The 17,294-nt window shown below is 42.4% G+C and overlaps 1 protein-coding gene across 2 annotated transcripts in view; it reads left to right on the forward strand.

Annotated features, from left to right (window-relative positions):
- RNF183 (ring finger protein 183) overlaps positions 1–15,196 on the forward strand; it is a 33,179-nt gene extending 17,983 nt beyond the window's left edge. For both annotated transcript variants that reach the window (XM_040324321.1, XM_040324320.1), the window contains one exon: positions 14,474–15,196. In XM_040324321.1, coding sequence (XP_040180255.1) covers positions 14,532–15,086 — 555 coding nt within the window. In that variant the 5' untranslated portion in view covers positions 14,474–14,531 and the 3' untranslated portion in view covers positions 15,087–15,196. The remainder of the gene's footprint in view (positions 1–14,473) is intronic.
- Positions 15,197–17,294: the final 2,098 nt, after the last annotated feature.

Below are 17,294 nucleotides of genomic sequence, written 5' to 3' on the forward strand. Positions count from 1 at the left end.
GCTGCGGCCAGAATGTTGCAGAAACACTGACCCTTTACACACACACTGGCTGTGTCTGGGGGCGTTCAGAGGCTCTATTTGATTGCCAGTTCACACTGATGCGAGTTTGTTGTGACTTTGATGCGTTACAAAAAGCCTAGATTCGCATGTCATCCAAAAAAAGACATTGCGTTCAATGACAGTCTTTAACATCTCTGCGTTGTGATTGCTATGCGATGCGGCAACAAAAAGGGTCCTGTGTGAGTTTACTGCGCTGCAGTGCAATTCCTTTTTTTCCCCCCCTCTCAATAGACATCAATTAAAGCCAGCATGAAATCGCATCTTGTGTTCAGATGTGTGCAACTACTGCTTTTTCTATGTAGATTTTTCTAACTTTGCATTACAATCGCACTGTCTTTAGCACAAATCGCAATGCAAAAATCACACTGCATTCCAGCATTTTTGCATGAGAATCGCACCCATTCCCAACGCACAAGTGTGAATCCAGACTGAGTGTGACTGCTCAGATGAGTGGCTGGTTTCTTGTGAACAGAGGTAGTACATGCCATTGATCTGTACAGAGAGTACAAACCAGACGGCCACCACTGACAGCTGTTCAGACCCACAGGGGTTGATTTACTAATATGGAAAATGAAACAAGGGGCAGGTCTGATTTAATAAGTTGTCAAGATTTTAAAATCTTTTTCAGACGCTTTAATGTTAAGTCAGTTTACTGCTGTACAGTATTATTCTAAAGAACCCCTATGATTTGTTATATGAATTAAATTAAGGCTCCATTCACACCTGATTGTTCCAAAATCGCGGCAAAATGCAGGTGCAATTTTGCTGCGTGATTGCTCTGCAATAGCGGCAAAACGCATTGCGGGAAGCTTGTTGCAGACAAAGGTTCAGGAGCTTCTTTTGGGCATCAAGCTTCCTGTGATGCCGTTTGCTGCGATTGATATTGGGGTGCCATTAAGAAGTAACGGCATCGCAAACGCGTCCCAAGTTTAGCTGCGATTCTGGAATTGGGGGCAGAATCGCCCAATTCTGCCCGTGATTCCGAAATGCCCCAGGTGTGAATGGAGCCTTGTTTTAAGGGTTTCTACAGCCAAAACTTTTGTAAATTTCAGATCATTTCCTGCCAAGGTGATGATTTGTAATACATTTATATAATTTTTTATACATTTTTTAAACCCTTTTTTGTGTTGCCTATACAATCCCACTCCATGAGGTATATTCGATTAATTTCTAGGTGACAACATATCAACAAGACAAAAAGTGATGGGTTATCTCCAAGAGGGTTACAACAGATAAAACACGTTTTCAGTATCGTAGGGGAAGGCTAGAACCCTCAGCCCCATTGTATTGCTTACTGTGTCCTCCCTGGAGACTTCTCACTTCCTAACTTGGTGACAACGTTGTCGCTGGGATAGAAAGTAAGGGGAAATTTCACTAACATAGACTCTGAGGTCCTAATGCAGTTGTACCTCTGATTACGAGCATAATTCGTTCCAGGAGAATGCTCGTAATCCAAAGTACTCGCATATCAAAGCGAGTTTCCCCATTGAAGTCAGTGGAAACAGAAATAATTTGTTCTGCATTGACTTCAATGGTATGCAATACCGCATGCGGCCAGAGGCGGGGGGATGCTGGAGAGACTCGGAAACATCCGGAAAGGCCTGAGGACAGTTCGGCTGACCTCGGAAAGACAAACTTTCCTCGGGCCTTTCGGGATGTTTCTGAGCCCCCCCCACCTCAGGCCAAATGCGGAACTGAAGGCCCAATTAGCTTGAATTCTGCTCGTTTTGCGAAACGCTCGCAAACCGAGTCAGAATTATTTTAAGAAAAATTGCTTGTCTTTTTCAAAAAGCTTGTTAACTGAGTTACTCGTAAACTGAGGTTCCACTGTACCTTAATTTTTATTTTCCACCTTGTGCCTCATGTTCTCGCTGTAGATTGATATTATAAATGGCATATTCTGGCAAATCCAGGTTTATGTGCCCAGACTTTCCTTTTGTGGGTTTTTTTGCCCCATTTTATTGCTTCCCGACACCCCCTGTAGTCAATTTTTAGTACCTTAGGCTTACTTTTCTTCCAGGAGACATATATGAAATGCTTTAGTATCATTTCAAAGTGTACCAGCTGTGGCAGATTCCAATAAAGGCTAAATAGTTGGCTATTGAGTATGCAAAAAAAATGTAAGTTTTACACTTGAGTGCTCCTTTATAGTAAGCTGTTTTCAGCTTTGAAATCGTTCTGTATTCTTCTCTGTAAGGCTCGTTCGCATAGTGGGTCACTAGGTCACCGACGATTTTAAACGCTGCCTGCACACAGTGGTAAGGGATTTCCCCATCAACACTGACTGTGTCGATGGGGGGAGTCGGTTGATTTTCTTTCTCGCAGGAAAGAAAATCGCACCATCTATCGCTGGCTTAACACTCCACTGTCCAATGGTGTCTCCATTGCTCCACCATCTAAAGTGGAGATACCCTAAAACAGGAAGCGTGTTACTGGCTGGATCAGCAGGTAAAAATAAAAGGAAAAAGGCTTAGAAAAAAAACGAATGCAGCTACCTCATCTGAGGATTGGTAGACTGATGTGTGTGTGTGTGTGTGTGTGTGTGTGTGTGTGTGTATGTATGTGTGTATATATATTATATATATATATATATTGCATTTTTTTCCCCTCTATTCTAATCAAATCACTAATATTCTAGAAACAATACCCCATAATGACAAAGTGAAAGAAGTTTGTATGAAATCTTTGCAAATGTATTAAAAATAAAAATGGAAAACAATCCCATGTACTGTACATAAGTATTCACAACCTTTGCTCAATACTTGGTTGAAGCACCTTTGGCACCAATTGCAGCCTCGGGTCTTTTTGAATATGATGCTACAAGCTTGGCACACCTATTTTTGGGCAGTTTCTCCCATTCTTCTTTGTAGGACCTCTCAAGCTCCATCAGGTTGGATGGGGAGCGTGGGTGCACAGCCATTTTCCGATCTCTCCAGACATGTTCAGTCGGGTTCAAGTCTGGGCTCTGGCTGGGCCACTCAAGGACATTGACAGAGTTGTCCCTTAGCCACTCTGTTGTCCTGTTGAAAGGTCCCAAGCACTCTGGAGCAGGTTTTCATAAAAGATGTCTCTGTACATTGCTGCATTCATCTTTCCCTCGATCCTGACTAGTCTTCCAGTTCCTGTCGCTAAAAAACATCCCAACAGCATGATGCTGCCACCACCATGCTTCACTGTAGAGATGGTATTGGCTAGGTAATGAGCGGTGCCTGGTGTCCTCCAGACATGACGCTTGCCATTCAGGCCAAAGAGTTCAACCTTTGTTTCATCAGATCAGAGAATTTTGTTTCTCATGGTCTGAGAGTCGCTCAGGTGCCTTTTGGCAAACTCCAGACGGGCTGTCAAGTGCCTTTTACTGAGGAGTGCCTTCCGTCTGGCCTCTCTACCATACAGGCCTGATTGGTGGAGTGCTGCAGAGATGATTGTTCTTCTAGAAGGTGCTCTTCTCTCCACAGAGAAATGCTGAAGCTTTGTCAGAGTGACCATCAGGTTCTTGGTCACATCCCTAACTAAGGCCCTTTTCCCCTGATCACTCAGTTTGGCCAGGCAACCCACTTTAGGAAAAGCCCTGGTAGTTCCAAACATCTTCCATTTACAGATGATGGAGGCCACTGTGCTCATTGGGACCTTCAAAGCTGCAGACATTTTTCAGTACCCTTCCCCAGATCTGTGCCTCAATACAATCCTGTCTTGGAGGTCTACAGACAATTCCTTGGACATTATGGCTTGGTTTGTGCTCTGACATTCACTGTTGCCTTCTTAAGGATGATCAATGGAAATAAGATGCACCTGAGCTCAATTTTGATTACAATTGTAATTTTATTACATTTGCAAAGATTTTAAATAAACTTCTTTCATGTTGTCTTTATGTGGTATTGTTTGTAGAATTCTGAGGAAAATAACAAATGTAATCAATTTTGGAATAAGGCTGAAACATAACAAAATGTGGAAAAAGTGAAGCGCTGTGAATACTGATGCACTGTACAGTAGTTGCCTATTGGAACAAATACTTTTCACATTGAAGTACCCTCAATACCCCACCATTCAGCAAGGTCCATACAGTATATTCTAAAATAGAAATATCTATAGCAGGGGTCTGCAAATTTTCTAAACAAAGGGCCAGTTTACTGTCTTTCAGACTTTAGGGGGGCAGACTGTGGCCATTGGGAGTAGAAATTGTCTTGGCGTCAGTGCGAGTAAATCTTTCATATTAGGGGGAGGAATAGTGTCCCATCATTGGTGTCATTTGGAGGAATAGTGTCCCATCTTTGGTGTCAGTGGGAGGAGTAATACCCCATCATTGGTATCAGAGGGAGAAATGGTGTCCCATCATTTGTATTAGTGGGGGGAATAATGTCCTATCATTGGTGTCAGTGGGAGGAATAGTGCCCCATTCATTGTTGGTTTCAATGGGAGGAATAGTGCCCCATTGTTGTCACCCCCAGGATTTATGCCCATTGTTGGTGTCGGTGGGATGAAAAGTACTCCAGACGTCTGAATAAATTCCGGCAAAGTTCATGCAGTTTGGAGACTACTGGCCCACAGCATAAACTGATATTGAAGTGCAAAGATCATTCTATCTTTTATGGTTTTGTGGAATTGTACAGCCCAACCCTCTGATTTTTATGTCATTTTACTCAAGTTAGCATAGGTTAAGTTAGGATAGGTTAAGTCTGTATGTTATTGGTAGCAACGGATAAGTCTTAGAAATCCTTTTATTCTGTTTCTCCTTTAACCACTTCAGCCCCGGAAAAATTGGCTGCTCAATGACCAGGCCATTTTTTGCAATACCCCACTGCGTTGCTTTAACTGACAATTGTGCGGTCGTGCAACGTTGTACCCAAACAAAATTTACATCATTTTTTCCCACAAATAGAGGTTTATTTTTTTTTATTTTTTTTCTCAGTTTAGGCCAATATGTATTCTTCTACATATTTTTGGTAATAAAAACATTTTGCACAAAAGTTGTAGCGTCTACAAAATAGGGGATAGATTTATGACTTTTTAATAATTTTTTTTTTACTAGTAATGGCAATGATTTTTTTAATTGCGACATTATGGCGGACATATCGGACACTTTTGACACATTTTTGGGACCATTGGCAGTGATTGGTGCTATAAAAATGCACTGATTACTGTAAAAATTTCACTGGCAGGGAAGGGGTTAACACTAGGGGGGGCAATCAAGGAATGAACTGTGTTCCCAGCTTGTGGGAACTCATGATCTCTCTCTTTCAGAACTGGTGTGTGTGTGTGTGTGTGTACACATCCCTGTTCTGCCTCTCGTGCCCGCAGGCATCACGACCGCCGGTCACGAGCATAGGCACCCCCGCTGTGCCAATTTACAGCACCTTCTATCCCACTTAAAGGGACCGACGTACAGCTACGACGGTTTGCGGGATCGTGCCGACCTGCCGTCGTTGCTGGTTCGGCAAGTGGCTAAAAGTAAAGCATAGAAGCCCCAGGAAAGGGGTGGCATTTATTCCCAGCTCATACTTCCATTGCTAGATACATATTTTCACCATTCCAGAACAACTAGTGAGTTTGCCACATCCCTGTGTACATAGAAAATTGGATAACCCCCCAATTGGGACTTTAAATTGACAACAACACTATGGAATATATAAAAATAATTTTATTTATACAAAATAAAAAATCTTTACTAGATTATTGCTAAAACATACATTAACATAAAACACAAATACAATAAACACAGTGTCTTGCAATAGACTATAGAAGTACACAATTAATGTGTTCTGGTAGCCAACGTCCAAGAAAAGCTTTTCCGGTACCCAACGAGTTTCAGCTTCAAAAGACCTTTCATCAGGGGTATTTATATAGGCGGATTTGGATTCTAATAAATAACAAAAAAATAGATCATGGCATAGTTTATAATGCAGAACATCATATTGACAGGTATAGTGAGCACAGTGCATCCCTGGTTCAGAAAGGCAACCTACCAAGGTATGGTGAATGGTACAGCGACCAAGTACACAGAATATTCAGGCAAGAAGAGAATTATCATTGTCATTGGATGGTGTATATGGAGGTCTAGTTCAACCTCCAGATTGGGAGTGTCATGGCCCACAGGCAATAGCATGTCACCAGGATAGGATCTGGCAGATTAGTATTACCGCCCCCCTTCTTTTGACTGTTCGTTCCCTTTTCAGCTCCTGTTCCTAGCTGTACATCCTCTTGCCTGAGGGACTGGCGAAATGCTATTCCCTGTGGGCCATGACACTCCCAATCTGGAGGTTGAACTAGACCTCCATATACACCATCCACTGACCGCGATAATTCTCTTCTTGTCTGAATATTCTGTGTACTTGATCGCTGTACCAGTCACCATACATTGGTAGGTTGCCTTTCTGAACCTGGAAAGCACTGTGCTCCCTATACTTGTCAATATGATGTTCTGCATTATAAACAATGCCATGATCTATTTTTTATTTACTAGAATCCAAATCCTCCTATATAAATACCTTTTGATGAAAGGTCTTTGAACCTGAAACGCGTTGTGTGCCGGAAAGCTTTTTTTGGACGTTGGCTACCAGAAAGTATTTTCAGATACTGGAGACAAACTACTTAATATACATACTTCTATATTCTATTGCAAGACATTGGGGTTGATTTACTAAAGACAAATCTACTGTGCACCACAAGTGCACTTGGAAGTGCAGTCGCTTTAGATCTGATAGGAAGAGCTGAAACGGGGGAAGCTCTGCTGATTTTATCATCCAATGATGTGCAAGCAAAAATGCTGTTTTTGTATTTCCCTCAGATCTACAGCGACTGCACTTCCAAGTGCACTTGTGGTGCAAAGTGGATTTGCCTTTAGTAAAAAAAAAGTAAAAAAAAGTTGCCTTTAGTAAAAAAAAAAAAACACTGTGTTTTATGTCAATGTATGTTTTAGCAGTCATCTTGTGATGATTTATTTATTTTGTATAAATAAAATAATTATTATATATTCCATAGTGTTGTTGCCAATTTAAAGTCCCATTGCTGGTATTTGCAGTTACATCCTGGTGCCTGGAGCTCAGATCCGGATTGACGATTAACTGCTGAACACGCAGTGACTGCCTTGAAGAGGCACTCTGCCAGACAGGTGAGAGAGCAGAAAGTTGTGTTTCTTAAAGTGGAGTTCCACCCATAAATATAACATTACATCAGTAGTTTTAAAAAAATGTCATTAGTCCTTTACGAAAACTTTTTTTTTTTTTAGATGCCTTCAAAGTGTTGTTGCTAGGCAGAATAGTTAATCGTCCCACTTCCTGCACCTAGGTGCCTAAGCTTCCTAACCTACACCACACAGACTCCTGGGAATGTAGTGGGTGTAACTTTCCAGGAGTCTGTGCACTCCCCAGTCTCAAAGAATCATGTGACTTGGACAGCACAGGTGCTGAAACCTGATCTGACACTGCTCGTGCAGCACTGAGCATGTGTGAGATTTGCAAGGCTGAAATCCAGGAAGTCATACAGTCTGGCTTCATGATGCCCACACTTAAGATGGCCACAGTCAATTTCTATTTTATAAAGTGTCTAAATGCTGTAACAACCTAACAAAACGGACCTTAGTTTACAGACTAACTTTACTAGAATACATTAAGCTTGTGTATTACAGGGGTATTTATATTTAAAAAGTGAAATTGTGGCCGGAACTCCGCTTTAAGCCTGGTACACACAGGAAAAAAACACTGATGGATTGTTGTACTAACACAAGTGATGTTAGTACAGCAATATCCCCTGTTGTGCTTATTGTGTTCTGACAGGACTCCCTCAACCAAACACACCAGAACACCCCAAACTCCCCCAGATGGACAGAAAAAGATGTGAAATGTGGCAGGGAGATAACACTATTGGAGCATCCGGGACAAGAAAGAAGTCAGGGCTAATTTGGCCCACCAAGCTCCACTAAAATATCACTTTTGGGTGAACTGATGCTTAAAGTGGTTGTAAACCTGAGGCCTCGTACACACGACCAAGAATCTCGTCGTAAAAGAAACGTTGTTTTCCTCGATGAGGTTCTTGTCAGGCTTGTCGAAAATCTTGTCAAGCTTTCTTTGCGTACACACTGTCAAGACAAAATCTCGTCGTTCTCAAACGCGGTGACGTACAACACGTACGACGGCACTATAAAGGGGGAAGTTCAAATCCACTGGCGCCACCCTTGGGGCTGCTTTTGCTAATCTCATGTTACCGCGTGTTAAGTAAAAGTTTGGTGAGAGACGATTCGCGCTTTGCAGTCTGTTACAGCGTGACGAATGTGCTATCTCCATTACGAACGCTACTTTTACCGAAGGTGCGCTCCCGTCTCATACTTTATTCTGAGCATGCGCGGGTTTCTAAGCATACACACGAACGTGTTTCTCGTCGAAAACCAGCCCGACCAAGAAATTGAGACTTTTTTCGAGATCCACGACAGTTTTATCGACGAAAAACATACACACAACCGTTTTCCTCTGCAAAGAAGCTCTGCCGCCAAGTTTCTTGATGGATATTGCAGAGGAAAACGGTTGTGTGTACGAGGCCTCAGACATGAAATATGAACAAACATATCCCTCTATAGTGTGTACTCTCAATTAAGAGCACTAAGGCCCCATACACACTACAGTAAAACCTTGGATTGCGAGCAAAATTCGTTCCAGAAACATGCTTGTAATCCAAAGCACTTGTATATCAAAGCATTTTTTTTACAGGGTATAAAAGAGAAGAGAGGCGCCTCTAAGTGTAGCAATATGTTGTGACATGACGCTACTCTTATATCAAGGCAAAATTTATTAAAACGTTTTGCTTGTCTTACAAAACGCTCTCAAACCAAGGTTTTACTGTATTGGATTGTCTGCAGATTTTTGTCTTCATATTTACCCAAACCGTATAATATGAGGTCAGACCTTAAGAGCCCTTTCACACTGGAAACACCTATAGCGGAGCGTTAAAAGACAGCGATCTTACAGCGTTTTTACCGCGATTTCAATTCATTTCAATGCAGAGGGGCGTTTTTGGAGCGTTTTTTTCAGCGCTCAAAAGCTGCTCCAAAGATGCTGCTTGCAGGACTTTTCTCAACGCTCCTCCAGCGCAATGCCTCAGTGTGAAAGGGTCCATTGAGATGCATGGGGAGCGTTTTATGAGCGCTATTTTTACCACGAAAACGCGGCAAAAACGCACCAGTGTGAAAGGGCTCTAAGAGTTTCAGTTTGTATGCAATCTGACAGGCCCTTGCACTACATGGTTTTGGTAAATCTACAGAAAATCTAATAGTGTGTATGGGGTCTTAATGTCACTTTTGTCTGCTGCTTTGTTTCTTTGCTACTGTGTTTCCCCGAAAATAAGCCCAGGTCTTATATTAATTTAGGCAGCAAAAGACACAGTAGGGCTTATTTTCGGGGTAGGTCTTACCATGTAATGTGCTGTCTTCTCTCCCCCTCTTGCTCCCTGCCTGACAGGAATCCCCAGTGTGAACTGAATTAAAATGCTTGTAAAATCCTATAATCTACCCTATTACCGTAGTATATAATGTACATTGTGTGTTTGCCACTCTGCGCTTCTGTGATGCGCCAGAGCTCTCTTGCCCGCAATTATATTGCAGAAACACAAACATTGTACATTATAAACTACTGTAATAGAATGGATTATAGGATTTTACAAGCATTTTAAACTAGGGCTTATTTTCAGGGTAGGGTTTATATTGCAGCCCTCCTGGAAAATAATGCTAGGTCTTATTTTCGGGGAAACACGGTATTAGCATGCGTCACCTCTGACATGTTTTCTTGACACCAAGAAAATAAAAAAAAAGGTTTTAGGGGAGGGATCTCTAGGTGATTGATGGTCTCGTCTCTGTTCGTGTGTGTGTGTATCAGTCCTTTCCCTCCAATTGCAGAGCTCAGTGAGGAAAGCTCTGAGAGGTAGAGTGTGAATTCCGCCCACTTTTTTTTCCCTGAGAACTCAGACATGCTTTGGACTTTGAACAGATGTAGGGAAGGTCTTGGATAAATAGGTACAACTTATGGAGGAGGATTTGTATTGTGTCCCTGTACCACATGAGGCCAGTCACTTCACTGGGTATATAACAAACAAAAAAATGTTGGGGTTTTACATTGGATGGGGGGAGTACAAGGATGCCTGGTACATCTAATGGAAGGTTCTCTTCAAATGGCAACTGCAGTTCATTCTCCCTTCATTTTTTATAAATGATTGCTGAATCAAAAGAAAAGCTGTGCATAATATGGAGGAGATAACATGGAGGAGATAACATGGCAGGGCACTTCCTGAACAGATGGTTGCAGAACAGGAGCAGGAAGTTCAAGAGGGCAAAGTTCTGTGGACACAGTTTGTGTGTTTTACAACAGGCAAACTCTTAGGAACTCTGTGAGTCATTTACAACAGTGGTTCTCAAGTACCCCCCTAACAGGCCATGGTTTCAGGTTTTCCTTTACTTTGCACAGCTGCTTTTAAATCAATATCGATGACAGTGTATTGATGATAAGAGCTATTTTATCTAAGGGAAGTTCCCAAAACATGGCCCATTGGGGGTACTTGGTGGTCGGTCTTGTAATCCAGTGGTTCTCAACCTCCATCCTCGAGTACAGCACAACCTTTCAGGATATCTTCTTTACCAGGTCAGACGTCTAGGCCATTATATTCACTTTGGTACATTCCGATGCTACCCACAGATCGGGAGGCCAATGATTTACCAAAACAGCACCAGGATGAAGGTCTAGGACAGTGATGGCGAACCTTGGCACCCCAGATGTTTTGGAACTACATTTCCCATGATGCTTATGCACTCTGCAGTGTAGTTGAGCATCATGGGAAATGTAGTTCCAAAACATCTGGGGTGCCAAGGTTCGCCATCACTGGTCTAGGAGCTTACACCTTTATCCCTTTCACTGCAGAGCCAATATATTTTACCAGGGCGGTAACGTGGGGGAACTCTGTTCCAGGCACCTCCAGCACTAAATCAATGTAATGACAAGATTTTTTGGGGTGTGATGAAGGGTCGATTGATGCTGGGGGGGGGGGGGGGATCTACTGTCACAGGGGCATCTGTTGTTGGGACCCCCGATATCTCTCCTTTGAGACAGACTGGGGAATCTGTGTCCGCAGCCTCTTTCTCTATTGCGAATGGGCAGAAGATAGCAGCTCCTGTCCATTCATAAACTGAGCAGAGTAAATACACACAGGTTACTCTGCTCAGTTTTCACAGGAGCGATCTCGCTAACTGTGCCCCAATTCAGAAAAGGCAGGGGCCAGCAAGTACACACATCTAAATGCATGCATATGAGTGTACATTTATTTTACTGGCCACAATAAATTAATATTCGAGCCAATAGAATGAGTTTGTGCTCATAAATGTCACATACGTGCATACACACAAGATTAAATACATTCTTTCTGAGACCGTAAAGTGATAATAGTAGAAAGAAATGTTTGGACAGCCGCACTCTGGAAAAACCTTCTCGGTTGCCTTTTATTGATAAAAGTATTCAAACACCACAGCAAAGACAGGGGCATACAGCTGACATTTCGCACTACAATCAGCGCTTACTCATAGCTAGAGTAAGCACTGATTGTAGTGCGAAGCGTCAGCTGTATGCCCCTGTCTTTGCTGTGATGTTTGAAAACTTTTATCAATAAAAGGCAACCAAGAAGGTTTTTCCAGAGTGCGGCTGTCCAAACATTTCTTTCTACTATTGCTTTGTGCATTGCCGGCACCTGGGTTTCTCTGAGAGGATACAGATTCATCCACATACCCTATTGGAGCGGTGACTCTTCTGCCTTAAAGTGATACTAAAGGTTTGTTTAAAAACAGAGTGGCCCTGATCCTTCATCGAGTGCCCCCAAAGAGACCGCATTTCATGGGGGCACTTGTGCAGGTGCGCTCCCGAGTTTTGCTGCTGCGTTCAATGACAGACAGCAGGACTTGACCCCGCCTCCCGCTCACTGGATTTGATTGACAGCAGGAGCCAATGGGTCCTGCTGCTATCAATCTATACAATGAGAACAGACAGTGTGTGGAGCTTCTGTGCTCATTCTTGTAACTGTAACAATTGGGTTTGTGTAAGTAAAAAGGGTGGGGCCTGCTGCAGCACGGATGGTTTTTCACCTTAAAGGGGTGGTTCACCCTAAAAACTACTTTTTTTTTATTACAATGGCCCCCCACATTACACTACGATTAAGGCTATTATTTTTTTTAAAGCTGTACATACCTTTGTACAGCATATTCACCCGTTGCGAGTCCCGCGGGAGTGGGCGTTCCTCGCATGTCTGTGATTGACATTTTGACCAAAAACGAGCTCCCCCGTCACGTAAGCCGCGTCACGATTGGCGAAAGGAGCCGAACGGCGATGCGCAGTATAGCGCCGACTCGCCGTTCGGCTCCTTTCGCCAACCGTGATGCGGCTTACGCGACGGGGGGAGCTCGTTTTTGGTCAAAATGTCAATCAGACATGTGAGGAACGCCCACTCCCGCGGGACTCGCAACGGGTGAATATGCTGTACAAGGGTATGTACAGCATCAAAAAAATAATAATAGCCTTAATCGTAGTGTAATGTGGGGGGCCATTGTAATAAGAAAAAAGTTTTTAGGGTGAACCACCCCTTTAATGCATTAAAGTTGGAAAACACTGAGACTTTACAACCCCCTTTAAGCTGAACTCAAGGCAGGTATAGAATACACAAAGTAATGGTAATGCAGCTCTGTATCATTTAATACATCCTTAAAACTGCTTTCTTTAAAAAAAAAAAAGTTTAAGTTGCTGAATTTGGCCTGGTATCGGCCACTTGTGGTCCCAGTACAGTAGTGATGGAGTGTGAAAGGAAGAAGGAAGGAGCACGTGGAACCAGTGTGAAAGGAAGAAGGAAGGAGCACGTGGAACCAATCTGTTAATGTGCTGACAAGGAGCATGCTCATAGGAGGAGAGAGAGCAGAGAGATAGATAATAAGCTTATCACTGTCCAGTCACAGGCTGGGGTGGATCCAGTATGATCTGACTTCAGACAAAGTTGGTGATCATCAGATTTAGGACAACTGGTGGCAGTTCTGTCAGAAACCTCTAGATTCAATGTGAATATTTTCTGTGTCAATATGCCAAATGCTTACTTTATCATTTTTAACAGCTATTTATTTTATGTTGTTATTTTTGCTTTAACAAATCTAAATAATGTGAGAGCCTCCCAAAACATTTTGATTTATTTGTATGCAGTCAGGTAGGCCTTGCACTATAAAGTTGTTAGTAAATCTAAAGAAAATTGTACAGTCAGAATGATGACTTCTATGCAAAAATGACAGAATACAGTATTTGAATGTTCCTTTAAACCCACCTTGTCATTATCCTTAAAGTGATCCTCCAAAAATACAGTGATATGTCGCGTACACACGGTCGGAATTTCCGACAACAAATGTTCGTTGGGAGCTTGTTGTCGGAAAATCCCACCGTGTGTATGCTCCATCGGACATTTGCTGTTGGAATTTCCGACAACAAAATGTTTGGGAGCTGGTTCTCAATTTCTGGTCGGAAATTTCATTCGTCTGTGTGCAATTCTGACGCACAAAAATCATTAAACTTCATTTTTCACGCCTTGTCGTACGTGACCACGTTCTTGACTTCGGAATTTCCAACATTTGCGTGACCGTGTGTATGCAAGACAAGTTTGAGCCAACATTCCGTCTGAAAAAAATCCACGGTTTTGTTGTAGGACTGTCCGATCGTGTATACGTGGCAAAAAGAGTCCACTTCCGACTGTATAGAGTTAGGATTTTGAGATTGTCCAAAATGAGAAAGCCAGTGAGAAGTTTTGTAAGAATGAAGTTACTATCAATACAATAAATCTGTATTGAATAATGCCGGCCATAGATGGAGCGAATCCCCCATTTAATGCAGTCGGTGTTGATTGGGGGGGGGGGGGGGGGTTGGGTATCCGTCCCATGGAGCCATTGTGTCCCCCACCTGGAGAACAGTGATTATAGCTAGCGGGTATAATAGCCTCTAGCTCTAATTGCATGTAAAATCCAACAGGCTGGTTGATTGATCAACTTGGGTACATTCAGGCTGGCTGTATATATATATATATATATATATATATACACACACACACGTGTATGTGTATATATATTATATACATGGTTTGAATCGCAGCTGGTCCCTGCTGAACTGGCTCAGATTTAAACAGTTTACGGCCTGTTGAGGGTGAATGTTAAGATTAGTAAATTCATTATCGTGCAGTATTATCTCAATAAACTGCCACCTTCTTGACTCAAAATTACAGTGCAGAGCTTGCCAAGCAGGGTTACAGATGTATAAATATACCTCACCTGTAGGACTAAGGCAGTGCCCTTGAGGAGTCAGAAAAGTATATATGTATTTGTTACTTTCCCAAATTGCCTGATTAAAATGTTTTGTTTCTCTCCCAAAAGGTGAAAATTAACTTTCGTTGTACAGGAATATACAACAAATGATAAACAAGGCATCGCTATGGCAGACACCACAAAGCTGGATCCAGACTATGAGTGCCCCATTTGCTGGAACCCTTACAATAACACCTTCCGCATTCCCAAACTCTTAACATGTCACCATTCCTTTTGTTTGGAGTGCCTGGCCCGTCTGAGCTTTGCCACTCATATTCACAACCGGCTGCAATGCCCACTGTGTCGCCAAACCACAGCTCTCCATTTAGATCAGACGGTTACGAACTTACCCAACAACACCACCATACTGGGCCAGCTTAAGCTAGAGCCAGAGAGAAATGGACTATGTGCTAGAGACTCTCGGAGGCTAAATTTCTTCCAACGGCCACCCTCCGTCTATACCCTCAACATGGGTCATGACACGGGGTCCATAGACGAAACTTACCAGACGGACCTCCAGCCCACATTAACCACTATTCCCTCAGATGAATCTACCTGGCAGTGTTTGCACAACCCTCAGTTCCGGATGTTTTCTTACCTCATGATTACTATGCTGGTGGTGAGCTTGCTTCTAATATTTTCCATATTCTGGACCCGCAAGATGTTTTTGGGACCAGGCTGACGCAAATCAGCGGCATGATGATACTAATGTCACAACACACCCCTACTGCTATCCAGCTACAGCCTGCGTGGATTGACAATGTGGACTTTCCATCTGAACAAGTTGAAAAAACAAAAAAAAAAAAAAAATCACAGGACAAGAAACATAATGGGATGCTACTTTCAACTGCCGATGCGTCCCCATGGTTGTACTGTTAAAATGGACATTAAATGAATGTTAAGCTATACTTAAACCTGTACAAGGATAAAAAAAAATTGTCTCCTGCATCTCCATGTGGGGCTAGTTAGTGATTGGTGGTGGAGGAGTATCAGTGAGTGCCTCTGTACATGGACCTACCGCCCCCAGAGTCAGCGGAGTAAAAAGTAAAAGCGATAGATAAAATATAGGTTTACTTTTAAGCCCCTGCTGCTGCCTACAAAAAAATATAAAGCAGTGAAACTTAAATGGATTGTCTGTTTCTGACCTGCCTAATTCTTGGAGACCTCTGGACCCTGGCTGCAGGTTCTATATAAAGGAAGCGTCGATATAATACCTGTGCCTAAGCAGCCAATCAGTCATTTTGTCTCATACAGAAGCCACCACTGGCTAGTCCCCATCATCTGCTGGGTTCAGTATCTTCACCCATTTTGATTGGTCAGTCTGGGATTGCACAACTACAGCTCATGTGCAAAAAAGTTAATTCAACACTTGGCACTTACCGAGATTGTATAGTGAGCTGCATCTGTACAATTCACAAGCAGAAAGGTGAAAGTCCTTTATTTCAGAAGAGACAAAGAGGGCAAATGACTAAAGCTGCCCCTAGATGGATCAAAATGTGGCCAGTTCAGCAGAGATTGTATGAATTTCCATGTGTGCCCGTCCCTGTTCCACAGACATTGATCTTTAGAAAACTTTAGTTAATCGGGGGCTACAGCCACTGATTAGTGTATTTTGACAGTGGAGAATCCCACTGTCAGAATATGTTGTCCTTGCAGGATTTCTCCAATTTACAAGCTGACCTCAATGCTCTGTCTAATTGGGCGACTAAGTGGCAGATGAGGTTTAATGTTGATAAATGTAAAGTTATGCACTTAGGCCCAGATTCTGAAAGGACTTACGACAGTGCAGCGCCATGTACGCCGTCGTAAGTCCTAATCCGAGCCGTCGTATCTATGCGCCTGATTCTTAGAATCAGTTACGCATAGATATCCATTAGATCCGACAGGCGTAAGTCTCTTACGCCGTCGGATCGTAACTGCATTTTCCCGCTGGCCGCTAGGGGCGTGTAAGCTGATTTACACGTCAAAATATGTAAATCAGCTAGATACTTGAATTCACGAACGTACGCCTGGCCGACGCAGTAAAGTTACGACGTTTACATTAGGCTTTTCCCGGCATATAGTTGCCCCTGCTATATGAGGCATAAGTGCGCCGTAACAATGTTAAGTATGGCAGTCGTTCCCACGTCGAAATTTGAAAAAGTTACGTTGTTTGCGTAAGTCGTCTGTGAATGGGGCTGGACGTCGAAACCAATGACGTCCTTGCGGCGTACTTTGGAGCAATGCACACTGGGAAATTCCACGGACGGCGCATGCGCCGTTCGGGAAAAATGTCAATCACGTCGGGTCACAGTATATTTACATAAAACACGCCCCCCTGATCCAAATTTTAATTAGGCCCTGCCTATGTATGTCTCTTCTGCAGAAAACAAAACCTTCCTGTTTGCAAATTGTATATATTTTTTGTCTTGCATTTCTGCTTTAAATACATTTTAACCTAATTTCCTAAAAAATAAATAAAAAGTCTGTAAACTTTTGGCCAATTTTGCTTCAGTAGTCAAATCTATTCACATTTCAAATAATTCTATATATTCCTTCAGTAATTATAACTGGATTTGTTGCAAGAGAGGCACCCAGTCTTCTTTTTAAAAAATAAAAATGTTTTTGCCAAAACGACCTCATGTGGTATATTCCACAGCTTAACCACTCTTACAGCAAAGAACCCCTTCCTACACAGATGCATTGTCCTTACTACAGTAGCTGGAATAAAAAGTTAATTTGCACAACAGCTTTCAATATTATTTAAATATGTAAACGGCATCTTTTTTCTATACTAGCAGACCCAGGATTTCTAACCTTTTACTATAAGACCTCATGAAGAAGATGTGAAAGGCTTACTTAAAAGTCTCCTTTCTAATCTCTCTCATCAGAAATCTAGAACAATAATTCC

The sequence above is a fragment of the Rana temporaria genome, chromosome 9 (genome assembly GCF_905171775.1).
Source record: "Rana temporaria chromosome 9, aRanTem1.1, whole genome shotgun sequence".
Taxonomy (NCBI): Eukaryota; Metazoa; Chordata; class Amphibia; order Anura; family Ranidae; genus Rana; species Rana temporaria.